This window comes from Glossina fuscipes, unplaced genomic scaffold, assembly GCF_014805625.2.
Source record: "Glossina fuscipes isolate IAEA_lab_2018 unplaced genomic scaffold, Yale_Gfus_2 0, whole genome shotgun sequence".
NCBI classification, from domain to species: domain Eukaryota; kingdom Metazoa; phylum Arthropoda; class Insecta; order Diptera; family Glossinidae; genus Glossina; species Glossina fuscipes.
The window spans coordinates 1,474,084-1,501,868 of NW_023998414.1; the positions used below are offsets into that span (position 1 = coordinate 1,474,084).

General features: G+C 33.8%; 2 protein-coding genes across 5 annotated transcripts; one reads left to right on the plus strand and one right to left on the minus strand.

The window, feature by feature from the left end:
- Positions 1-3,710: 3,710 nt before the first annotated feature.
- On the minus strand, positions 3,711-20,689 carry LOC119644560 (NCK-interacting protein with SH3 domain). 4 transcript variants are annotated; one of them, XM_038044142.1, is made up of 8 exons: positions 19,992-20,689; positions 19,300-19,484; positions 6,276-6,425; positions 5,042-6,199; positions 4,669-4,975; positions 4,375-4,584; positions 4,102-4,274; positions 3,711-4,010 (listed from the first exon to the last, which is right to left on the minus strand). In XM_038044142.1, exons 1-8 carry the CDS (start codon positions 19,993-19,995, stop codon positions 3,819-3,821), a joined length of 2,379 nt encoding a protein of 792 aa, XP_037900070.1. In that variant the 5' UTR covers positions 19,996-20,689; the 3' UTR covers positions 3,711-3,818. The 4 variants fall into 4 exon arrangements, with proteins under 4 accessions (XP_037900070.1, XP_037900071.1, XP_037900072.1 ...); XM_038044143.1 differs by lacking the exon at positions 19,992-20,689 and adding an exon at positions 19,631-19,797; XM_038044144.1 differs by lacking the exon at positions 19,992-20,689 and adding an exon at positions 19,615-19,652.
- LOC119644561 (nudC domain-containing protein 1) lies at positions 15,497-27,704 on the plus strand. The gene is made up of 4 exons (XM_038044147.1): positions 15,497-16,219; positions 24,043-25,446; positions 25,526-25,736; positions 25,809-27,704. Exons 2-4 carry the CDS (start codon positions 24,370-24,372, stop codon positions 26,291-26,293), a joined length of 1,773 nt encoding a protein of 590 aa, XP_037900075.1. The 5' UTR covers positions 15,497-16,219; positions 24,043-24,369; the 3' UTR covers positions 26,294-27,704.
- Positions 27,705-27,785: the final 81 nt, after the last annotated feature.

Here is a 27,785-nt window from a genome sequence, read left to right on the forward strand (position 1 = left end):
TTCAACGACACCACGATCACAGATAAATATCCGATGCCCAATATGGATGATATATTGAACAAACTAGGGAAACACTTCTGATTCAGTGCCCCCGATCTGTCTAAGGGATTCCATAAGAGAGAGAGAGAGAGAGAGAGAGAGAGAGAGAGAAACTCGGCCGACAAAAGAAAAAAAACACTCTCTCTACCAGAAATAGACATTATGAACTTATAAGAATCGCGTTTGGACTTTGAAGCGCACTGTCCACATTCCAATCCACAATCATGAAAAAGACTACAGAGTTTAGATAATATAATTAGGAGAAAGGAATTACGTAATGTTAGTCTTGGGACATGGCTAAATAAATGTGAATTTTTCCATAGGCAAGCAAAAGTTTTCTGCCATGCCGTAAAGCCTAACCGGGTTAAACCATACCCGAAGAATGTCAATGCCATTTTAAGATATCCATTATCGAAGACCGAGAAGGAGGTAGGACAGCTTCTTGGATTGAGGAGATTTTATAGGAAACTTATGAAAATAATGCTTTTTGTTTTGCTCAAAATGATTCTCTAAGACTAGAAATTAGGGGCATATGTTTACAATAGTAGAATGTTTTGAATAAAACTGTACGCGTGTGTGCTATCCCCTTTGTGCATGCACTTGCCTAAAAAGTTATATGTATGTTCTTGAGTTGTCCTTATTTTTCTAAATATCATTCAGTATCAATTTTTTAATTTCTATCATTAGAGTGAACGATTTAGGTATGATCAGGACGATTTGGAAAAGCCGTACACAAAAAATAAAACCGAGAATGATCACTTTTCTCAACGCCTTGCCGCACCGTGCGAAATTGAGAAATGATCGATCTTATATACATAATGTTCAACAGGCATGTGGCAGATAGGGGACATAGTGTTTCAAAAAAATATTCTATAAAATTTGATGAAGAAAACGGGTTACTAACGTTAGAACTATTAACTTTGTCATGAATTTTGTAACAATGATTATTAATGATAATGAGCCTTTGTCGTCGTATATATAATATGCTTCCGCTCGCATATCACGATCGAAATCTTGTAGACTTTACCGTGTCATACGTGACTTTTTTTTCGTTTTCTTAAAAATTTCTAAAACTGTAAGCTCACTAGCACAATTGCTGCAATTTCATTGGCCAATTACCAATTGAAACCATGTCATGCGTATTAGCTATCCTTTCGGCTACCGGATGTTGATGAATGCGCAATGAAATATGTAATTTCTAACGTTTCTTGTAATAGGGTCTATATCCTGCCACATGTAAATGGCATATCAAACTTTTTTTATTAACTTTTCTGCCTACTATTGCTATCATTATTTGGTTCTTCGAAAATAATAGGTAGTAATATTTGGGCACTCAAAATTGGTATGACAACTTTGGACCGGCTGGGGCAATTGTTGAACCTCTTCTCATATAACGAAAACTGAAGTTCATAGGATAAAATGCTTTCATTTTCAATACTTCGTGATGAACATTATATAACATATTTATATTATATTTAACACAAAAAAAAAAAAAAAATGACTCTACAAAATGCCATATGTAAAAATTAATCTTGTACTACACTAGGTTGCGTTTTGGGCCCGCTTCCGCACAAATATGCAATTGAAAATTTCGCTTTTATATAGAAACAAGATATAATTTGTGTGTTCTATAATAAAAAAATCAAATTACGTTCGACAATATAGTGTAGAATATTTAATGGTCGGCTTTGTTCGACTATAATGTCCTTAACAGAACAGGAACAGGCAAGCAGACAAGCTTAAATCGATTGAAAAAGTGACCGCTAATCGATCGGTATAATAAAAGGACATCGCGAAAAGCACCCTGAAAGAAAAGAGGCAAAAAAGCAAGTAAAAACGTTATGGTCGGGCAAGGTCGACCATTAGATATCCTACATCATTTCGCCTATTAGTATTATTCACTCGTTGTAATAATACAGCAAAAAATACACATTACCTTCATACAAAGATAAACTTTTTCTTGAATTTTCTTGTTTTTCAGCTTCAATCATAAAAAACTAAAAAAACCATATAAGGGTTTGCATTTCATGATAACCTCTATAGTGAGAATGCTAGCTATGTGATCCAAATTGCCTACCGTTAATTTTTTTTTTTTGCTTAACTACAACAATGGGCCAACTTTCATCTCAAAGTATTAACAATTGAAACTTTTTCTGAACGACTTACTATTTGGTCCTTTTCATATTTATGTCAAATGTCTATCGTGAACATGAACACATAGGTCATTTTGGCGTGTAAAGGCTTAAATTTCCGGAGAATCCTTATATGCGAGAATTTCCAAAAAAAGTAAACCTATATGGTCCAAATTCGGTAACGTTGATTTCTTCGTCAATTATGAACCTATTCTTCCCCATCAAAATATAAAAAATTACATATTTTTATCATATAAAGATTCAGTTTCCGCTAGACGGCGGAGAGCGCATTCGAAAAATTGCCTCAGCCGATTTAAAATTTTCATACTAATTTACAATGCCAAAATACTATCACTGAACGACTTTTATTGAGAATTATTGAAAATTGAATTTTTTTTTCCGTCAGGGAATTGTCGAAAAAGTTGACCGATCCGAATCACTTTCAATAGCATTCGTCTTTGGGCCATAGCAAGTCAGCATAGTAAATTTCATCCAAATATCGTAATAAGTGCGACCTGTAGGTTGAATATAATAATTCGTGGACAGACATCAGATGACAGACCGACAGATAAGCTTAGATCGAATCAGAAAATGATTATGTATCCATCGGGTGTATCGTAAGTCCTTTTCAGTATTACATACGTGTGCACAAACTTACTCCTATCCTACTGTATCCTACTGTATGATGAGTTGTGTAGAGTACAACAAGCACTATTTTATTTTATTATATGGGAAGACACAAATATAGTTTATGCTGCCTATAATAGCTACTTAAACCACGTCTCATAATTCTCTCATAAGAAATTTAGTCGTCAGAATAATTATTATCTCGTAAATTTGAGTTGACAGGCTTTGTAAAGTTTCATCCTTAACTCAGCTTAAGATTTGTTAAGTTCGAAACTGATTCGAAATTGATTACTGGATTACGGCATTTAAGTCGTTATCTTTGCAGAAATGGAATTTAAATTTTCGCTCGTACGTACATTGGGAAGTGCTCCTATTGTTTAAAGGAAATATTAACTACGTATAGGTATGTATATGCATGCTTGTGTGCTGTATACATAATTCAACAATTAATGTTAACCTTCTTTTTATTAAAATTGTTATTTTCTCTTAACTATTAAATAGATTTTGTAGTTTCTTAATTTTTTTTTCTTATTTTTTTTTTATATAAATTTAACCTAAAAAGAATATTTAAACTTTCAAGTTTATAAACTGTGGGAGAGAAAATCTAAATATGAATCATTATATTTTTCTCTACTTAATATTACAAAAAAAAGGAAAACGGATTTGTAAAAATCTTTAATAATAAAAAACAAAAAGAAAAAAAAAAGGGAAAAAGGGAAAAAAGAAAACGTGTTTCTCTTATGGACTTAAAATATTGAAAGTCCAAAAATTTCTTTAGTAATTCCTTTTCATTTTAGTTAAAAAAAAAAAAGCTCGTTAATATAATTTCCAAAAAAGACTAGAGAGCTTTTTTTAACTACACTAATATATAAAAAAATGTCCTGTAATTGTAAATGAATTAAAAATTTTTGGTAAATTGAAAAAAAATGCTATCACATCACAATGTACTGAATAACAAGAACAAAAGAGAAAAACTAAATGCTGTTCATTTATGGGTTCGATAGATACGATAAAATTGCTTTAAGCTTTAAATAGTTGAGGAAATTCGTTTGCAATTTCTCGCACCAGTTGTTGATCAGCTGCACTAACTTCAGTATCCTCACAGAAGATACGTGTAAATATTTTCATAAAATCCTGTTTACGATGCTGATGCTCTTGATAATTAGTATTACGCATAATGCGACGGCACAATTCCAAGTAGCAGCGTCTTAACTAATATTTTCATTCATTTTTATTTTATTAATAAAAAAAATATTTAAAAAAAAAAATTAAAAAAAAAAAAAAAACATTACAAAAGACTTACCGGATTTCCGACGCACAAATCGGATAATTGCCTGACCACAATATCGATCAGCACTTTATTATCAGTGGTATAAAATAGGCCGGCGGTCTCTTTAATACTAAACACATCAATAAAGATTTTTAATACCGAATTCATAACATTTGTAGGATGTTTCAAAAGTTTGACAGGATCCTCTAGCACAAGCAAAGAAAAACAAAAAAAAAAAACCAAAAAAGAAAAAAAAAAGAAAAAAAATTCAAGAAAGCTATTTTAAATAGTTTGAATTGAACCAACCTTCTCGATTTAATAGAAGTAATATTTTTTCGGTAAAAGCTTTCACCGTAGGTACTGTTTGCATTGCCTCAACTATAGGATTTTGTAAGGGATCCACGAATTGAAGATTAAAAGCTAATATCAATGTAATTACCAGATCAATGAAATTCTCCGGATTATTACTCTCAATCGTTTCCAATAAGAATTCAGCAAATTGCAGGCCCAAATAATCTGAAATAAATCAAAGTTTTCAATGACTGCAAAAAAAAAAAAAAAAAAAAAAAAAAAAAAAATTTCACAACATTTTTAGATCACCTTGATGATTGACTGGCATTGGTTGACCCAAACAAAAAATTATGGTTAACATTTTAATTAATTCTTTTAGTCGTTCCATTGTGGAAAATTGAACTTTCATATCTTCAACAATTTCCAGGGGTAACACTGACGTTACTAAAATATCTACGATAATGGCATCCAAATGGCAGGCAGCAGTAAAAGCTTTCAAGAGTAAACGTTTTATAGGCCATCGAGTCTCCATTTGATAGTATTGCACTAAATTGACCATAGCCTGATATTGATCGCAAGACATTTCGTAACAACAAATATTTTCATCGGCGTTATTCTGCATAGATGGAATTATTAAATAAAATTGAGCAAAAATTTCTTTTACTATTTTATTCATCTTTACCAATATTTCTACCAGCTCTTCTAGAAATTGTAAAATATCATCTTCATCTTCATATACCATCCAGGAACGTTGCTGCGTATCGTTTTTACAATCGGCCAGTTGAGCGAATATGTATTGTAATCGTTTGGCATCGTGCGTTAGCCCTAATAGCTCTTTGGGTGTATCAACTTTATCAGTGACATGTATCGCAATTGCTTCTAGATAGGGATTTATGGCACCGTTATACAATTGCTCCATACTGGTTAAAACGACACGTAGAGCTTCGCAGGAAATATCAAAACTCATATTCGTATTACGTCTAATCGCATCAACAATTTGATAAACATCGGAAGATTCTACTTTTCTGTTAGGTCGCGCATAAGCTGCATTAAGACCACCGGATTGCACTAGAGCGACTTTAACTTGCTGTTGCAAAGCGGCAGCGCTGTCTTCGCTATCCAATGCCTGACTATTATCAGCACTGTTGGCGAAGTCACCTTTGCCGTTAACATCAGGATCGTCACTAACCACATCACTAGTCTCAGATTTTTCCAAAGTCTTATCATCTTTGCCCGATTCACCGTTTGTTTGTTGTTTACCATAATCTTCATCAACAGTGGCAGCTTCTTCTTCTTCTTCTTCTCCTCTAATATCTCTCGTTAGGCTATTGCTTCCTTTAAGGCTGCCATTCGATTTATTATAAGAATGCGCGGCCGAAGAGGAATCTTTTAAACTCGGTTCCCGATAGGTTGTAACCACATCCTCGCTTGTGGTTGTCGTGGTAGTGGAAGGCTCTGAGGTAACACTATTATCTTGGGCGATATCGTTCAGTTTAGTTTGAGCTTGGGGAGGTTGTGATTGCTGCTGTTGCTGTGATTGTTGTTGCTGTTGCTGTTGTTGTTGTTGTTGTTGCTGCTGCTGCTGCTGCTGCTGCTGTTGCTGTTGTTGTTGACTGTGCTGAGTCTGCACCTGCATTGAACCCATGCTAGGCGATTCCTGCACCAAATGTGGTGTAGTCGTACACATGGATGGACTTGATACTGACTTTTTACTGCTATCTAATCGCTTAATGTGTGGTGGACTATGCGGTCTATGCTCCTGCTGATGCGGAGCACTATGCTTGTCTCCTAAACTTTGTGAAAATGATAACGATGAGTCAGCGTCACGTTCGGTATTGTCCTAGAAAAAATGTATCGATGAACGATAATGTAAATAATAGAGCGAACGTGAACATTTAAAAAGGATGCACACATACCAAATACATTCGTTCCATGGAGTTTTTCTTTTCCCTAAGGCGTTCCAATAGCTCCTCCTTTGGCATAATACCGTTTATTTCCGTTTCTTTCGATTTTTCCAACGATTCAATGGAAGAATTCAAAAAACTTATCAGAAAATCTGGTTCGACCTAAAAGCCAAAAATAAAATTTTATTTCATTTTCCTTATTATATAACACATATGTATATGAACAGAACAATCATACAAGAAGAAAGAAAAATTCCCTTGGAAGCTTGGCGAGCACTTGTCGGTTTGTAAATGGCTCTCCAACAAAAAAAACATATATATTTTCTTGAATCTTGTATTGCACATTTGTGGTGACCATTGTGGCCCAACAGACTCCCAATCGGTGTCTTCAAGAAATCTATTTTTTGTCTTTATCTCCCCTTCATTGACACACAGATTGCTACGTGCTTCACCTTTTTTTTTTTTTTTTTTCATAACATAAACCTTACGTGTTTCATAAGCTGAGTCTTAGAGATTACCTTCACTTTTGTAAAGCAAATCCGGTGATAGGTTGATAACGAAGGAACGATGGAAACGAATTTCCAATTACGCCGTCATTTCTTCAATATCAGTAAATATGTCAGGTAAGAACATTATAGACGGGCAAGGCCGACTATAAAATACCCTATACCACATTGTCAAACACAGTTCTTATTTTGGGCAAATTTTCATCGCCACATATTAAAACTTAAAACTTTTGTGCTCTACAAAGGATCAGTTTTCGTGAAAATTATTATTAAGATGGTTTCCCAAAAATAGGCCGACATGGCGCAAAATTTGTAGGTGCTGTACTTTGTGAGTAGCAAACAAAGAATACGGAGAGTGTTCAAGGATTTTATTATATAGGCGTGTGGGCGTTGCAAACGTGATAACGACGATATAGTTTACAAATTTGTGAACGATATCATCATTTTTACAAACGGAAGACTGCTTGCACAAAGATACTATACAGTTGCGCAGGCTAAGGATAAATAGGGCAGATGTACGGACGGAAATGTTTTGCGTTACAATTTTTGTAGATTTATCTGCTGCAGTTTATAGGTAACGAGCAAAAAACTAATTTTGTATTTCTTTTGAAAAACAGAGGTGTCTATCTTCACGTTACGTAATGCTGTAGATGTGTCCTTCAACAGATTTTGCGCATTTTCTTAGCCTTTTACCAAACTAGGTGCAAACGCTTGCAATATTTCTGCCTAAAATAAAACTTTGTCCACATATTCATTGTGATCTCTTAGCGAGATTGAGACTTTGTTGCGGCATGATTCGAAGCATGAATTTCCCTCTCTTTGCAAATATGTTGTTGCGCAAGGCATATGCAGATTGAATGACTACTGCATGTGCAGATATCCAGCAGTTATGCTTTCAAGAATTAATTCGGCATAAAAGTCGATAATAGCTTCACTTGTTTTTTTGGCAATTACTTAAGTCAATTGTGTTTTTATTATTTTAATAGGCAAGCGATTCAACGTTCTTCTAGGACACACTACCCAGTACCTTTTCGATACGCATTGTCCGTCACCGTTCCAGCTCCAATAAATAATACAAAAGCCATCTCATCGGCAATTAAGAGATTGTCAAGTAAACAATGCCATTTGTTGCCGTACTCGCCTAATATTGATTGAAGGCCGGCAAGTCGAGCACCAAGTTTGCCGGAGAAGCTCTCTTGTTTGTTGTCAGTCAACCTATTTTGTTGTAACAACAATAGTGAATATATATCTAATATGATAAAGTGACAAAGAGTCCGTGGAAATTCGATAAAGCCACGGATTAATTTAGCGATAATTTTGAAGTCCTTCTGATAAATAAAATAAAAGCAATGAGAGAAGGGTAAGGCCAAAGGCGAAGGCCAATTTGCGCTCAACATGATAAAAAAACATTAAACTAAACTTTAACAGAACTCTTTAAAGGTCTGTTTTTTTTTTTTTTTTAATATGACAGTCAGTCAGAGGATGCCAGCTATACATATATTACGGTTAAGGTCAAACACAGATGAAAGCCTAAGAGCGAAAGCCTATTGTATACGCGACAATCGGTGTTTATTATGCCTTGACCGATCGAGGCATTTTGACTACAAGTCCAAGTACACGCAAATCGTCATTAAAGTAGGGTAGTTAAGTATATTTCGCATGATAGTCGCCCTACTTATTTGCTAAGCCATGCGAAAGCCTAACATATGGTCCGTCAAGTGGTTAACATGGATTTATGTAAACAAGCGTCAAACTACGATTGGATGTGGGAAGCTTCTATAGTGTAAATGAAAATGGCTTCTAGCTTGACCGCGCTGACAGTTCATTATCATCTAGGGGATTTATGCTAAAATCCCAAATCTCACGAACTCATTTAAATATAATTTTTTATATAAATTGTTGCGACATATACTAAAAATAAATGACATTTTCTAGATCGGCCGCAACAAAGATGGGATCGCCCGAAGAAAACCTTCGTATTTTTATATAGATTGACGTATTTTGATATTTACGAATGCACCTTAAGTGTTCTAATTTGAACGGATTAGGCGTCCAAATGCAATCATAGCCTGATCATTTTATACACAGAACCTTATTAAGTATTTCCTACACTTATATTAAGAGCCTTATAGAATTCTATCCAGATAGTTGGATCGGTATTAGTAGCGCATTATAAGCCACCTTATTTCACTTATTCCAAACTATCACTATGAAATTGTAACAACAGATGTAATTGATCCGATCAGTAAAACGCTCGCAAAATATGCTCATTCACGTGATAAGGTAGTTTTTAATTATACCGAGAGACTCGATCGCACGTTGCACGTTGCACGGGTGATGAATTAGGATACACTATCTTATCCGCTCTGTTAACAAAAGTTCTGCTTGTGTCAATAGACGACGAACTATAGCCTGTTTGGGAAACACTTGCATTCTACTTACGAAATAATCCATTCAAAAACGAGTTTTGGCTTCGACACGATATTCAAATCCTGCTGACATCAGAAGTTTGAAAAGAAAAAACCATGTTTTCATTAAAAAAAATACCGCTTAAATGTTTATTTAAAACCGCAATAAATTAATATACACATATATAGTTTATACAAAGTTATTATTATTATTATTATTATTATTATTAATTACGCCAGAGGAATAAATTCTAAGACTAAACTCTTAAAAGCACTAGCATCTAAGGCTATTGGCTTTTATTAAAAACTCTACCGCACTTGAGGAGATTCGAATCCACGACCATTGACTTGCTAGTCGAGATTCCTCGTCTTCGTTATACAAATTTAGATATGCTAGTAATTCAATATATAGAATAATAGCTGCTGCAGTGGTAGTACATAATAATAAACATCTAAAAAACATCATTTATATAGGTAGCCAGTAGTTGTTCACCGTATCATAAAGTAAAAGACTATTTGCATTTAAATATATATTGGAATGATATCAGTACAAGCGAATATAGGGAATACTTTAAAAAGCTAATGATAGACGATGTTATACCGGCCAGCACATGATAGGTGTTTGCACAAATTTTTGATCAGCGACTTCAGCAAGTAGATATGATAAAGTAATGCCAAGTAAGTATCAATGTATACAACGATTAAATTCAATGACACTTTGACCTTTCTTTACATAAAATAACAATTTTTTCACATTTAATATTAGTTTGGGGAAAAAGATATCCATTATTTTTTCGGTAGATGGCTGCACTGATAGATTTCTCGTAAAGTATCGATCAAACAATTTCCGATACTGTACATTTACATACTGTACATTTCGCAGTACAAAAAAAATTCTCGGTACATTTTACAGTTTTTCTTTGACAAAGGCGAAAATGCAAGCCAGGCGGCTAAAATTGTGAACGGTGTTTATGGTTCCGATACTGTTACAGCCAATTATGTACAATTTTGGTTTCGTAGATTGCGTTCAGGAATTTTTGATGTTAAAGATGCACCTCGCACAGGTAGGCCGGTCGTCGAAAATGTCGATAAAATCGGAGAAATGATCGAAGTTGACAGGCATGTTAGCAGTCGTAACATCGCCCAGGAGCTAAAAATCGACCATAAAACAGTTTTAAACCATTTACACAAAGCTGGATTCAAAAAGAAGCTCGATGTTTGGGTGCCACACCAATTAACAGAAAAAAACATGATGGATCGATTTTCCATCTGCGAAGCCTTGGCCAAACGGAATGAGATAGACCCATTTCTTAAACGGATGGTGGCTGGAGATGAGAAATGGATCACATACGATAACCCTGTGCGAAAACGATCATGATCAAAGAGCGGTGAAGCACCTCAAACGGCAAGGAAGGTTTTGCTATGCATTTGGTGGGACTGAAAGGGGATTATTTATTATGAGTTGCTTCCATATGGCCAAACGCTAAATTCTGATCTCTGCTGTCAACAACTGGACCGTTTGAAGATAGCGATTGACCAGAAACGGCCACAATTGGTCAACAGGAGAGGTGTCGTGTTCCACCAGGACAACACTAGGCCACACACATCTACAGTGACTCGCCAGAAACTTCGGGAGCTTGGTTGGGAAGTTTTAATGCATCCGCCATACAGTCCGGACTTGGCACCAAGCGATTATCATCTTTTTCTTGCATTGCAAAATTTCTTAAATGATAAAAAATTGGAATCTAGGGAGGATTGTGAAAATCGACTACTAGAGTTTTTTTGCAAATAGAGACCAGGACTTCTATGAGAGAGGCATTTTGAAGTTACCTTTAAAATGGCAACAAATCATACAACAAAACGGTGCATATTTGACCCAAATCGGACAATCCGAAGCATGTTAAATAAAGTCCTGAAGTTCATATAAAAATAATGGATTTCTTTTTCCCCAAACTAATATTATCGGTTTATTCAATCAACGTACGCCGACGGTGATTATGGAGCGCTCAAAATTCCGCTTCCGCTTTCAAATTCATTACTTTTGTGATTTACTTGAAGATATTTGCTACCGAAGCCCACGAAACACGTTCAGAGGCTTATGGTGATACGCGACTGCCTCACATTCCAATTGTCTGTCTTGGGTTCAACGGCTTAAAGTGGCGACATAAATTGACTGAAAATGCCCTTTTTTGTCCACTTTGACCGCAAGAGTTATCCACGATACACTGTTGCAGCTCGAATGGGAAGTTCAAATATGGCGTCCCTTGATTGTTACTTGTTCAGATCGATGGAGAGCATGGCTTGGCTGGCACACAAGTCCGCAAAATCGAAGAAATCCGAAAATGGGCCGATGGATGGATCGCTGCCAAACCAATATATGTTCTTTCGACATGATATGGCCATGTTGCCAAAAATATCGTAAAATGTTGTGGAAAATGATGGATGCCACAATGAATACCTTTTTCAAGTGAAAAAATGATCAAAACTTTTGCAAACACCTAATGGTATCTTTCCTTGAAATATTTACAATTGAAACACGTTACGGCAAGAGATTTATAGTATATGGCTGCAAATCGTGACAATTTAGGGTAAGAAAAACATACATGCAACGTTCACATTGTGTGAAGTTTCTGTTTACACATGCTGGAACGTGATACGCGGGGATCCTTAGCTCAGAGAAAGAATGAAACGTTTCCTTACAAATATGAAATGTGGAGAATGTGGCTTGTATCCGCTATTTCTTTAATAAATATTTTCTACTTGAACTCGATCGTCTACGTTTACGTTCTCTAATTAATTTTCTTATCGATAAATCAATTCCTTCGTCGAAATATCAAAATTTTTCTAATTTATTGGGAGATTTAATAGAAATCGTTATAGAAGATTATGTTGTTCAAGTGTTTAAATATGGAAAATAGATAAACACACCAGGGGGTTAAGGCTAAATCTACTAAGAATCTTAAATCAATCCAGTAATGTGTTAAAGAGATCTCCGACGAGTATTTTCGGAATATTACAAAGTTTTACAATAAATTGCATGGTTATCGACATTTCCATGAAAAACCAATAACTAGCCTTGTTCAGGCCGTGTGTACAAAAACAAAACCATAGGAAATAGTGTTGTGGTGTAGTAGCAGCAAGACAAGATTTGAAAAAATGTTTCAAAATTATGCAGATTTTTTAGTCAAAACGCTGCCACCTAAAGCAAAGCAAAGATCGATCGACCACATCGACTAACAGCCTCCTCCTCACCTCTTAGTGTATATATAAAAAGTTTACGCATAACTGAGTTCTACTGATCGGTTAAACTAAAGGCATTTGATTGGATTGGAATTGAAACGAGTACACACATCCAAGTTACACATTCTAAAAAGAAATGATGCGATGCGTAAAAGCTAAAAAAATATCAAATATTACGTCATGTAAAAAGTCTCCGAGCTTTTTTTTTCATCGCATCATGTTAAAGTCTATATATCGGGCAGTACTCAACTGATTGTCTCAAACGAACTTGCTACGCTTAAAAGGTGACATATCAACATACATTTTTTGTGCAGGCAATTCTCTAATTCTTTGCTTTTTATGTAAAAAGTTATATGGCCTTGAAAATGTGTGATAAAACACTTGAAGAAATAAAAAAGATAAAAACGCTGCAAAAACATGGCGGGTAAATTTGTAAAGTGAACGAAGGGCCCAAGTGCGAGTTGCTCGATTCCGTTCCGGAAATTTTAATATCAAAAATGCACCACGCCCTGGCCGAAAAGTTGATGAAATTTTTGCATCTGGTACAGAAAGACCAACAGGCAAACCGGTCAGGAATAACGGAGGTACTCTAAACGTCAACCATCTGACCGCTTATGTTTAGAATCATTTAAAGAGATCAGGCTCGAAGACGTGGAAAAAGCCCCGGCGGGAGGCTTTCTACATAACCCAATAAATAGATTTGCAAACTGCACTATGTCAAGAAAATTTTTAAATAATTCATAACTTTTACGGTCATAAAATTTTAAATGAGATATTCTTAGAAACCACTAATGAATTTATTTCGCTTCTGGAGTAAAACAGCAATAAAAATCTTATATGTTTATTTCATATATTTACATACATACATTTATTTATATATGCTTTAACTCGAGGCGTCTCAATAATCTAAAAGAGTAAGAGAGACTTTAAGCCTTTAGCATAAATAACAACCTACTTATGCCCTTGACTACCGCCACCACTGACACAAGCAGACACATAAGCATACCGTCATAATATGATTTCCTTAAATTAAAAAGAACACTTGTCTTCAACATAAAAGTCATAATAGTTACAAGCATGAAGCTTCGGTTGCTTCGGTACGACAAATGCACTCTCATACGTATAAAAGTAATGCTGTTGCTGTTGCTGTTATTATTGTTATTGTAATATGTTTTACAAGCCATACACACACACATATATATATATATATACGTCAACACATACGCACACTACAACGCAATGAATAATTACTACAATATCCCTATTGACTGTAATTTCATTACATTTTTAATTTTTTTTTTTTTTTTCTTTCCATTTCTTTTATTTTTTTAAATTTTTGTTCTACAACATAATAATTAAAATGAAATCAGTTACAGTAACCGACATCCGCAGTGTGACTATTATCAACATGAAGGACATAATTATGTTATTGTAATACATAATGCATTTACTCGCTGATAATTATCATCGAATCGATATTGTAAAGAACAGAAAATCCTTTTGATATAATTTCCACCGAAAGACTATAGGAGACAAGTAAGCCAACAATATTTCCGCAACATTAACCACATGAACAAAATCTTAAGTAGACCACGACATCTATGGTGATGACGATGACAATGGCGATGGTGATGGCGATGGCGATGCCGATAACATACATACAATACCTAACAAGGCATTGATGAGAAATTTATTAACAACCAATACTGAAAGTCTTTTTCTTTTGCTGAAGAATTCAAACAAAAAAACTAAAAAACAAAAAAAAAACAGTATAAATTATTAGATATGTTTGGAGACTCGAAGAAGCGTTCGCAATGATAATGGAAAAATAAGTGAAAAAAGTTCACCATCGCCTTGTGACGCCTTGTATTGGAAACGCGACAAAAATTGCAATTTTATACATTGCTCATCAAAAATTGCTAAATAATAGTATCTCAACATTCTAAATTGATTTGAAAAATTTGGATCGGATGAAGCAATTATTAGAGCCCCCTTCCACGTAACCATTCCTGGAAAGCAGCTGCTCTGTTGAATTTTTATAATTTTGGTGGTGTAAATTGGTTCTTAATGGTAATTTAATATAACACTTAAAGTTATAGAACTTGGACCATATAGGTCTACTTTTTGAATCCAACCCAATATAAGGGCTTTTATAAAAGTCAGCCTTTATTTGGCTAAAAGGTTCAATTTCCTGATGGAAATTAATCTATAAGACTTAACTGCATTAAATTAGATCAAGTAGATTCCATCATCGAAGGACGAGCCCTTTTGCATAGCTTTATTTATAGATTACGTATATAAATGCTCTCATGGAAAGTAAGTCTTTATATGAGAAAAATCCTTAGAAAGAAAATCAATTTTACAAAAAATTTCGATCGCGTCCTTTCACACTTTATTTCATCCTTCCAATCAATAAAGCATTTCATGAAAACTGAATAAGGTGTTAGTGTTTATAGTGTTGTTATATTCTCACAACAATTAATTGACAACCGTACTAAGCAAAGTAGAATATTTAATGGCCGGATTTGCCTGATAGCAATATTTTTATTTATTTATTTATTTATTTATAATTTCTTTAGCTTTTCGACTTTGTGTGTAGTTGAACAAAAAAAAAAAATGATCAGATTCTTTATATTGTAAAGCATTCAAGTTATTTTTGATGATGTTCTCACATTCAATAGCTTACTTTCCCTTCCTTGCGGTTTAATCGTGATTTATTTTTTTACAAATCTACTAACGAATTTCTATATAAAGCTTGAAACTTGAATTGTTTATCTTCTGCTTGAATTTTTAATAAATTTTCTTTCCCTCTTCAACTTATTGCCTATCGATTTTGACTTGTTTATAATTTTATTTTTTTTTTATTTTATTTCTAAATAAATACTTTTAATAGCAAACAAATGAGTTTAGTTGCGAATGCGTTCATTCTTGGTTACGCTACGAAACCCTCATCTCCCGATGAGAAAGTGCTTCATCAAGCTTTAGAAAACTGAAATGGATGAGTGCACAAAAACATTTGAATTAACCGAAAACGAAAAAAAGAGGAAAAACTATAAATATGATTTGCGCTGTTTGTGTGTGTGTGTGTGTGCGTGTGTATTTGCATGTTTTCAAATATTTCATATATTTTTCAAGCAAAATTGATTTACCCTTAGTAACTGAAACGATAACATTTATGATATAACTCATAGAATATCTATTTTGCATAATTTTTAATTATTATAATGAACGACAAGTTCACCCCTATCACTATCGATTAAAAGACCAGCTGACATCAAAAAATGACTTTTCAGAGAGCAAGCAATAAGAAACCTATTTCCAGTTTAGAACGTCTTTTTGATATCAACAGACTACCTTTTCGGAACAGTAACACAGACGGACAAAAGCGATATCCTTTTTAGCGGATACTTTTGACCAATGTGTCGACAAAATGGCTATGGCTAAGAGTAACCATCGTATTACTTACGAGAATGGGAAATATTCTGAATAATATTGATCATATAAATAAAAAAGAAAAAATATCAATGGGAATATGATACACATCTACCGTTATATAATCCCTAAGTATCACATATGTAATGTAATAAAAGCAATCGCAATGAGACGACACTGCTTAAACGGTTAATCGCGTTTAAATAACACGCATGTATGAACCGTGTTTATTTAGAAATGAGAAAACCGAAGTTACGACCGAAATAAATTATCCTTGGTTTTAATTTAAATCCCTAAGGGATGTTAACACATATCATGTGTAGTATAAGTAAGAAAATTATATTCGGCGGAACCGTATCTCACATACAGAGTAAGTAAAATACTATAGCTTACATAGGATAGAAAGACCATCTAAAATCGCACAGACAGGCTCATAATTGGAAGCAATTTAAAGAATTTTTTGAACCAACTAAAAAACTAAAAGGATAATGTCCCGCTCCACGAACTGACACGCGTAAAATATTTTTTTTTTATATTTTTTACATTAATAATTTTGTTGATTTTAACTGATATGACCATGAAAAGTGAACGGAGAACTTTTTTGCTTCGAAATGTATGATATATGGCGGAACGGGAACATCAAGCGAGTGATGGATATTGAAAATTTGGATGTTAGCTGAATGTGCAGTCATTGCTTTTCTTATAAGACTTTTTTGATAAATCAAATCCCTACTTATGTGATTTTATTCGATCTCGGATCCACATACCACATCAAAACACGTATAAACTTTTACATGTCATTTGAGGCAGACAGAATTATGAGAAAGCAGTTGCTCGCGAAACTTCAACTCAAAAAATGAGACTCTTGGAAACAGTCCCGAGAGTGTAGGTACTTCTCCTAAATAAAAGTATCCACTTTCTTCGCCAAGTTCTTGGAAGACTACAGCGCGTGCCAAGGGTCGTATATAACGCCACTGTAAATTTTTCACGAAAGAACATTTTCTTTTTTTGTTGCCTTAAGAAGATGCTTTGGACGACCCGAAAATCGCCGGAAACCTCTAACCGAATTCTTACGTGAAATGAAGCAAAACTGGGATATTACCTAACAGCTAATGACTTAACTGTTGATTTCTAACTTCTTTAATACACTAACAAAAATGTCTTCAGAAAGACCGCTGACTGTATATATGAAACTGAGAGCATTCCGAAAATTTTCAACGCTTCGCGCATAAAATTAAAATTTTGGTATGACACTTTTGGAGTTGAATTATACCTGCTCTTGCTATTTTCTCTGTCAATAAGTAATAAGTAATGAAAGAAATAAGAGGTTATTATCCCCCAATGATTACAATATAACGACATAGATTTTATATTTGGATATGATAATAAGTTGGAAAATTCATTAACATAATTTAAGGAACCAAAATAAACTAAGTTCTAAATTGAAAAATTCAGAATAAGTTGTTGGTGTACTTTTCTTATTTGATTGATTTCATTCAAAAGAGATATTGCCTTGGGGTTTTGTGTGAATGCTCAGCCTAAAAAGATATTTTAAGAATGAAAGACGAAGATCCAATTCATAATAAGTAGTTTTGTTGCTAACCAACCACGGGGCATTGACAATGAAATGGAGAATGTTAAATTGTTATTTATGCAATATTTCAATATTGAAGGTACTGGTTGTCCCCCTACCATAGAACAAAATAGGTTGCAGAATATTCTTGCAGAATATTCTTGCATACTAAGCCCTTTGCTATACCTCTTGTTAGTTGGCGGGGATATTGTTTTAATATTATCTTTAAAAGGTTGTCGTCAAAATCGAGCTTTGTTGTCTTTTAAGATCGTATCTCCAGAACGGAATTTCACAAACCAATTTCTAACTACCTGATCAGTTATCAGACCTTCGCTGCATATTTTTTCAGCTGTCGCCTTAGCATTACTGCCATTATTGTTTAATTTCCCAAAGCATTACATGTCGAGTATACACTTTTTGCACTCTCCAATTGCAGATATTAAGAAAAACAGTTCAACGTAACATGCACCACATAGAACAGTTGACAGAGAAGTCGAACTGAAAATAAAATCTCGCTTGTTTCGTTGCCCTGTATTCGGTAAGCACGAACAATAGATTCTATCTAGCCGCATTAGAAGTTACTTGTGACTCGACCTTATGCATTGCGTGTCGCAAAGTCTGTTGAATTAAACTTATTTCGCAAGAATGGGATAGTCCTCTTGTCATTTTATAACATTTCTCCAAAGTAATTTCATTTAATATTTTAAATACATACTTAGTAATGCTATTCTATCTATCTTTGCTTCCTTCCATCCAAAAAAATATATTGTTAACTATGCCGATTTTTTTTTTCTTTTTAAGATTATTGCAGTAACAATAGCACTATCTTTGAATTGAAATTTTTTTTATTCTCAATTTTAAAATCGAAAAAATAAATTACAATTTCTTTGTACTCATGATATGTTGATTGCAAGATAAATCGAGTAACGTATATTCCTTTTAAAAATTAATATATTTATGATAATTTATGATAAAATATATGAAACATTCGAAAAGGCAACGCGCCAGTTCCTACCCACACAATAGATATTTTTAAATGACCGTGCGAAATATTTTTGCGAGCATTTAAACCGATACACGCTATCAATCCCAAATATAAGTTTCTCGCTTAAAAAATTTGCTCTTATTCTCTTATCTCTGATTGCTGCATATTTTTTAAAGCATTTTTTTTTTTTTCATAAAATTTTCTTATAAGAGTTTAAAGAAAATTTAAATGCAAAATTGCATTGCTTTACTGCATCGCGTACAGCCCTCGGGCTTATACAAACATGCTTTAAGATATTTGCTAAGTTCATTTGCAATTAGAAACATTTTGTATAGCCTTTCTTTTATAACAGAAAAAAGTTTATTTCAAACTTAGTTTGACTTAGAATAGCAAACAGACAAACAATGGAAGCCGGCAAAGCATCAATAGATTCATATAGACGGCTTGTTAATTGTTAATTGTAAAAACTCGTTGCATCAGTTGAAATACATTAATGTTTACGCAGCCCTTTTGTTACCTATTTATTAGCTGGTCTCAAAGCAGCCTAATATAAAAAAGAAAGAAAGAAAATGAAAAACATTTCTCTTAACGCACTAATGGGTTCATTTCGTATGCTTCTTCAGTTATTCGCTCATTTATCGAGTTTAACTTGATTTACAACAAATTGAATGAAAATCAACTTTCGCAGTTGACACATTTTACGTTTTTGCACAAGAACAATAATAATAACAGTAATCGAGTAACAATCATAACAATAACAACAATAATACAAAAAGCAATAAGCTTATGTTACATTATAAATTACATCAGGATCAAAATTGAAGTTGAAAATGTTTTGAGGATGTCCTATTTGGAGGAGTAAATAATTTTGCGAGCATTTGTAAATGCTTACCTTAATTTTCATTACGTAATTTGATGGAACAAAACCAATATTGCCCTTCATACTGACCACTTGCCACCAATTCCGTTGACGGGCGGATGTCTGATATAAAATAAAATATTCGCCTTCATCAAAACTAATTGTCTTGGGATAGACGGCTTGAAAATCGTATAAAGCTTTCAGCATTTCGATGTTATCTAAAAAAAAATGTAAAATTTCTTTTTTAAAGAATTCTTATTCTGCACCACTTTTTCTTTTCTTTTCTTTTCTTTTTTTTTTTTTTTGGAACAGAAAAGCAATTTTATTATATTTGTTTTATTATGTTACATATGGCTGACTGCACCTTAACTCTGCCTTAGAAATACTGGATGGAAAAATCGCAGAATTGCAGGGAGGTGACAATTGTCAAAAAAAAATATATTCTAGTTGGTGTGCGAAATTGTAAAGGAAAGCACAATGATAATAAAGCAAAAGAGGAAGTCGAAAACAAAAACAAATACAAAAACATCAACATGCAGAGTAATGTAGCCAAGCACGCACATTATAAGGTGAGAAATGAAAGGGTTGAATGTATGCACATTTCCACTGGGTAAACATTCAAAAAACATAACCACTCACATTACGGAAAGGAAAATAAATACCGTGATGTTTAACTAAATAGCGAGAGATTTTTCTACAATAACTATTTCCGTTTATATGCTTACCCATTTTGCTTTGCCTTTTTTTTTTAAAGCTTTCTCTTCCTTTCTACGGTGCTGACAAGGACGTTAATTAGATTTGTTTTGTTTCTAGTTTTTCGGCGTTTGTTTTTATTGCAGTATTCGCGTTGTTTTGTTTTATATATATGCATTTACATATATATGTACTTATATGTATGCATATGTATATAAATATTATTTCTTTAGATCCCTTTGATGGTACATTTCTTTATTGCAAGCATTTACATTTCTTCCCAAATTCTTTTCAGATTTTCTACTGTTTCACCCAACAACAAACCCGTTGATGTTTGCTTACTTTTTATTCTTAGGGCGGAGGCTATTTTCATTCTTTAAATCCTGCTTTCACTTAACACTTAGCACCCAAGGCGAAATTTTTTTTCCTCTGCATTTATCTAAAAATTTCTATTTATAACTAAAAATATTTCTCAACTGATCACACATGTCTGCCTGCATTGGCATAATAATCTCGTTAGCTGATTATTTCTGTACTTGTTCTCCCATAGCTATAGTTTATTTATTTTTTCTATTCAAAACTCACTTCCTTGTTTAAACACTCACGTACGCACTCATGCACGGTGCTTAGAAGGATATATATGCAATAGAACTTATCCTTGTTTGGTGTTAAATTCTCATTCATTCGGAAAGAATTATTATTACAATTATGTTTAGCATTGCCATCAATACACAATTTCAATTTACTTGTAGTTGAGGTGTAGTGCGGCAGTTCACTGCTTTTTTTCCACTGAGAATAGAAATTTTATTCGTATTGCATTACAGCTTCAAAAGGACAAGATATATATAATAGACTAATTTCATTAATCCATGCGCATTTAAATTTAAGATTAATAAACGCTATTCGTATTATTATACTCAACACTTATTTATTTCATAGTTTAATCAACATCACAATAACAGTAATACCACGTAACATGGCAATTCTATAAAAACAGCTGACTTAATCAAAAAGCCGCAACCTAACTAAAAAACGAAAATAGCTACGCAGAGAACTGTTACTTTTATTTAAATTTCAGTTAAAAATATCTAAGATTGAACTTAGACATTTTAAAAATCGAATAATTACACATTTAGATGCACAATGTAAGGCCTTTCATGAAAATTCATCACATACTTAATTAATGTTAACATTAGGAAATTAACACTTCCAACAAATTTTTTTAACAAATTAACCACGCTTCCTACTCGGCCCTATTGTCGTATATATGAGATGCTTTGGGCAAAGATCTAGTTTTCGACATTCTATTCTATGTATTTCTATTCTATTGCAATCTACTAGCAGACACTCCGGTGATTCCGATTTTTACAGCATGTCGTCGAAGTTGAAATTGATGTATTTGTAACCAGAATTTCGTTTCTTATTTTAATGGTTCGATCTAGTCGAAAACAGCACGTACCAAAAAAGAGTTAAGATCGAAAAAAAAAGCTGGAATTGAATGCTATAAAAAACAATATCAATTTTCCCCGAACCCTTTTAAATTTTGGAATTTATATGATTTTTCAAGTTTTCGTAAGCTTAAGATAAAAAACTAAAATAAGCTTGAGATGTGTAGTTCTTGAATAAATTTATTTCTTTTTCCAGATTTTCTCGGAATGTGGGAAAAATATTTTCTTGTAGCCCACTTGAGTTATTTATATAACTCAACAATTTTTGGTATTCGCTTAACACAACAAAGGAAAGGTTAAAATAAGAACAAACTAGTGAAATATTTTACAAAAAAATATGTAGACAATGAAATCTCCGATAAATACCACAAATATTTATTAGTAAAGTCCCACAAGTTTAACTTAAATTTGTTTGCTGAGTGAAAAAATTTGAAATCAATTTATAACTGTCGAGTCGATGAATACCGAGTTTGAATGAAAGTTCATCTAACTATAAAATTGTGATCCAAAAGCGTATTCAAAGAGAAAAAGGGCCGAATACCCTTACAAAATGGATATATTTGATACTACTAATGTATATAAAGACTTATGTATGTAAAGACTTATCTTATTAACAACGGAAATTCCGGAATGCTGCGGAAAGCAAACAATTATTTTTGAAGTTTTTCCTTCCTGATGCCACAAATACATAAAAGTGTACTATAACAAAGAATTTTCATTTGAGATTTTCTGATTAGCTTAGTCCAGAACTAGTAGTAAACAGCAAATGATTTCAGGAAATCCTTATTCGGAGGGGTCAATGTTCAGTAATGAAAAGTCCAGTAAAAAAAAAAAAAAAATCATCATTAATGGGACACAGTAAGAGGAAGAAAGCAGGAAAAATTTTCAATATCGGAACATAACCAAATAAATCTATTAGTTCAATCAGCATTAATATCGGCTCGAAAACAAATATAAGATTTAAGAGAATTTTTCATGAGGGCAATATCTCAAGAATAAAATTCTGCAAAATCCGAACTGAATGTAAGCAACGTAACTCTAATGTTTTCTCGCTTTACAAAAATATATTAGCATTAGAAACTAAGCGCAAATCAATAACGTTCAAAGGATCCTTAACTGTCATGTCAAGGGAAATCTATTGTATGGAATTCGTTCAGCAGTACAGATTGGATTTTGGACATAACATTATATGAAGATAAGGAGAGAAAGAGAGAGAGAAAGAGAAAAAAAGTATTCAGAATGACTTTTCGAAAGAAATTAGTCTTCGTATTGATGTTCCACAAGCAGGTGATTGCGGTACCACAGATGACGTCAACACGTCTCGTAGAGCGTTCATGGAATTAGAGAAATTTTCGAAAATTGTAGAACTAGATACCGAATCAATATTTCATTCAATCAATCAAGTACAAGCGAGCATTTGATACTACTACCAGAGGTCCAGAGAGGCTGTGAAATATCTTAGAAGCATCCGCGTCTAATAAGTCAGAAAATAATGATGCCGACTTAGGGCAAATATCTAGAGGATCTTGAAGGCAAGAATTTATTTTTAGATAACGAATTGAATTCGAATTGCTGTAAAGTTTAATAAAAGGGTTAAAATGTGTGTGTGTTATACATATAAATGTAAAATTTTAAATTAATTTTTTTTTACTGTTTCTATGGAATTCAATCAATTTTGATTAAAACACAAAAAATGTGCTACAAATTTTAATTTTATTCAATAGATTACGTTTTTTTATATTTTGGCAGTTTGGTCCGGTGAAGTGGTCTTTGAGACCATAACGTACGGCATTAATATTGATTTATTAATGAACACTATTGGAGGATAATGCATTAATAAATGTGGTTGTTAGTTTGAATTTCGTATTGTGCGCAGAAAAACTTTTTACACCCTTCACCGGACGATGAGAGGTATATTCATTTTGTCAAAACATTTGCAACGCTGAGAAGGAAGCATCAGAGATCCCGAAAAGTGTTTATATATTCTTAATCAGCATCGAATCCTAAATCGATTTGAGAATGTCCGTCCGTCTGTGTAATGTCTGGTGTAAACAAACATTCTCTTCGCCGCAAAAATGAAACTAACGATTTCAAATTTGGCAGAAACATTGGAAGTTCTTGCGCGCAGGTTGGTATTGAAGATGGACAAAATCGGTCAAAGGACACGCCCACAGCACCACATAAACTGAGAACACCTCTGTTTTTCAAAGGGAATGAAAACTTGGTTTTTTGTTCATTACTCATAAACTATAGCAAATAAATGTACAAAAATTTGAAGACATATTATATGGGCGATGCTGTAGTCTCTAGTCTATGCACAAAAATGGAAATAATTGAATTATTTTTTCAATGCCTTTATAACGCCCAGAAACAAGCTTCAAAAGCCCCATAAAGTATACAAATACTCCATGGCCTGGCATTCCTTCTTTTTTTTAATAACGTAGGGTTACTTTATAACCTCTATGGATCGAACTTTTTAACCTGATAATTGCTCAGCTGGCTTTACTTATTTATGAACAATGTGTCTCTCGATATGCCAGTGCATCGAAAATACGGCACTTCATCTACTAAAATACTGGTACCGAAGCCATTTGCATTTTAATATTTGACTCCAAAAAAAAAAAAACTTTTCCAGAAGAATTTTATCGAGATACTCGTGCAACTCGTGCAAAATATACTACATGCATGATTTTTTATGGAGGTTCTACGGAAATACAGTAAAATACGTTTTTAGTATTTGAAAATACTTTCACCATCACCTGCAGTTTGCCAAATATACGTTTTGCGTTCCGCACAAAAGCCTTTTAAATGCAGCACTGTAGTAGAAGTGGAAGTAGTCAATGAATATACCATTCTTCCCATAAAAGAATAAAGAGTGGATTATAATTTGTTGGATAATATACATTGATACATATATAAAAAGATATACATTTTTTGTGGCAGTGGATCAATTGCAAAATAAATGCCTAAAATCGTTGAATTAAGACAAGATCGCAGTTTAATATGCAACAATTTCCATGGGTACAAACTTTCCTTGGATGCAATACCTGTATTGCGGCAAGAATTGACTGCCGCACCTTTCAAAGCTGAGCCAAACGAAGAAGAACAGTATTCATTTTTACACATGGAACTGTTTTCGATGCAAAACCTTTTGCAAGTTGATCCCTGGTCCAGAAAGCAATCATATTTTGTAAATAGCTTAAGTGAAATAGTAAGAGCATCTTACGATGAAAATAGTGGCAGACCCGACGAAGTGAAAGTAGTTTTTAAAGGAGACATTGTAAAGCGTGCATCACCTGAAGCAGATTATCGAAAAATAGGCGATTACAATTACACCTTACGTTTTATTTCAGAGAAATATTGTGTTCTATGCGATGGCATAAAAACTCTTATTCTTTTTGATACTGGCGATCGTTTAAAAGCCATGGAATGGAAAGTAATAGCCGAATGCTCTATAAAAGGTGACTTTAAAGCTAACGAGGAGCGTAATTTTACAATTTTCGATTGCCGTTTAGATATCATACAAGATCATAAGCAAATATCTTTAGCTTTGGCACATGTACAACGTGTAGACTTGCCTCCCAGCCCTAAAGGAGGAAGTTGTACCTACTATATGCATGTACATTGGGCAAATTGGAGTCTTGTGGACAAGCAGTGGGATTTTAAAATATTGGACACATTAGAAAGTAAAGGCTCACTTTATTATTGCGCTTTTGAACCTAGAGCAGAGTCTCTAATCGTTTGCGGTAATCGTGAAGTTGTTTGGCGCTCTCAGAAAGTTACGCAATTGGAGGAAGCACATTCGGAGGAGAAACAACAATTACATACCGATGTATGTAAAGATGAAATTAAAGCTTTTACTTGGTCTCAAACTGATGATGATATAATCGTGAAATTTAGTATAAAACCGAATAAAGACAAAAACGATTACAATGTTAAGTGTACTGCTAATGAAATTACAGTAAAATGTAATGACGAAATTCTGTTAGAACAACCGCTATTTGGGAAAATTGATCAAGATTTAACTACTTGGACTATCGTAAGTGCGCTGAAACATTTATACCTATTGAGCAAGCCATTTATACATCTATACTTTGTTTTTATTTTTCTCGGCACAGGAAAATAACTCTTTACAAATTTCATTGATGAAGCAAAGTTCAGGAATAGGTTGGCCTTATCTGCTGGCAAATGAGAGGGGACCCAAAGAGAGCATAAATGGCTCTGTTAATAACTCTGTGCCTTTAGAACAAAGACCAATTGCAAACCTAGAAGCCCCTCTAGAAGATTGTGATTTCCCTCTAAATTCCGTAGAAGATGAAATTATAATATGTAAGTAACAGCAAGTACAGGCTGATCAAGTGATTTATTTTTCCTTTTTTTCTTTTTTTTTTGACATTTTAGCACGCTTCCATTTAAAGACACGTTCAACAACTCATAATATTTTACTGGGTTCAACGCCACCTCTATTCACTACTTCTCTGAGAGCCGGATATCCTTTAGCGTTAGTCACGCGCCAGGATGTCGATGCGTGCCTATGGCTTTTACAATATCATCCATCAAAGCCCGACGAGTGGTCTTTGCGTCATGAAGGCAATCTGCATGCCTTCGGGTATATACAAGCTTCTAAACAACAAAAGAAGTTCATCGATTGCTCACCAGATCTGAGTTACGTCTTAATTTGTGAATCGCATCGTCATGTATTCTTGTATAAATCGAAACATGATAATGCCAATGGCTTAAGAAATCGTAATGGCCCACAAATTACTGTGGGAAAACAGCATTTAATAACATTGGGAGACGATGGAGAAGTGCTGGGTTTAAGTACAGCTAATGACGTCGCCATAATACTTACCACTAAGTATTTGCTTTATTTGCAAATTTCTTGAAAAAAATAAAACTCCTAAACTAAGCGATACGCTTCGGGGATTTTTTTTTTTTTTTTAAGTGTGTGCCAATTATACGTTATCAAGTGAGAGGTCTGTAATCTAACCTGTTCTTTGAAATTTTAATTTGAAAGAGATGCATACAGAAGGCGGATATGCTGCTTTAATCAATGCTTTAGTCAATATAAGTTTTACACATTTGGAGAATCAGTCTTTGGCACTAGGGCTCATAAATCTATCGTTATTAAAATTATTGACAAACTAATTACATATATAGTAGTATAGGGGGAAATTGCTGCTCGTCCATATGTGTGTAGAAAATCCGTTGAATTCAGGAATGCAAAAGAATGAATGCCGCAAGAGTTCATTATTGGTATAATATAGTATAATTAGGCACCGTTTACACATTTACATTTTTATGCGCACTACATCCGTACAACTTTTATTTGCAATTTCCATTCGTTTTCTCGAAGCGAAAACGTTTCGAAAAACTTAGTGGACCAAATTCAGTATTGGCTTCAAAAGTGTTGTGTTGTCAACGGTTTCCTGTTTCGATTGTGCTGAACGAAACGGACGATCAACAGTTACGGCTACATCAGGAAGCAAAAAAAAAATGTGGAAACTATTTTGAATAATTAAGAAATTTAGAGAGATAACAGATATCCTAAGGATATGAAGAGGTCATTAGAAGACATGAAAATTTTAGCAAAAAAACTTTCAAAGAGATTACCGCATTCGCTTCTAGTGAAACAAATGTATCGTCTCACTATTCGCTGGCTACAATGGCACAATTGCATGAATTAAGATTCAGGTCATCTCTACCCTATACCACAATAGTTTCTAATGATTCAATTTCACCAAATTTCAAAAACGCGCTCCAGGAAATTATTTTCACTACAAGGTATCGACATATTAGAGAAGCGTTGTATTAACCGTATCACTTTTCAACGACTTTCAACAACGACATGTTGATGAACAAAGTGGAATTTTGCAATAAAAAAAGAACATGCTCTTTTCTCATTTCTCTCCCCGGGGGTTGTTAATCGATTAGGCCCTTAAACCGATATTAAAAATATTGATATTGAAGAAACTTTAATCCATGTATTTTTGTTTAATATTTTTACTTTATATGCGCAGCATTCGGCACCAACCACTACTGCACCAGTAGTGTGGTAGCATCTACCACATAAGATTTAGTAAACGTTTGTAACGCATTGGAGCATCTATATGAATATATAATCTTACTTACTTGCATTTTGTCTATTATATAGATGGAAAGATAGAAATCGAAGAAAAATCCGACCATATAAATCTGATGGAACTTGGAACTCTTACCTTCAGCCTGAATTGCTTTTAAACATTCGTAGTAATCGACATAATGTGAAGCGCATTGGTTACATAAAGCAAATGAAAGCTAACTACATTTACAACATTAGTAGTATACCAACCGTGGAATACGCTTAAGGAAAAATGTATCCACCATGTCATGAAGTCC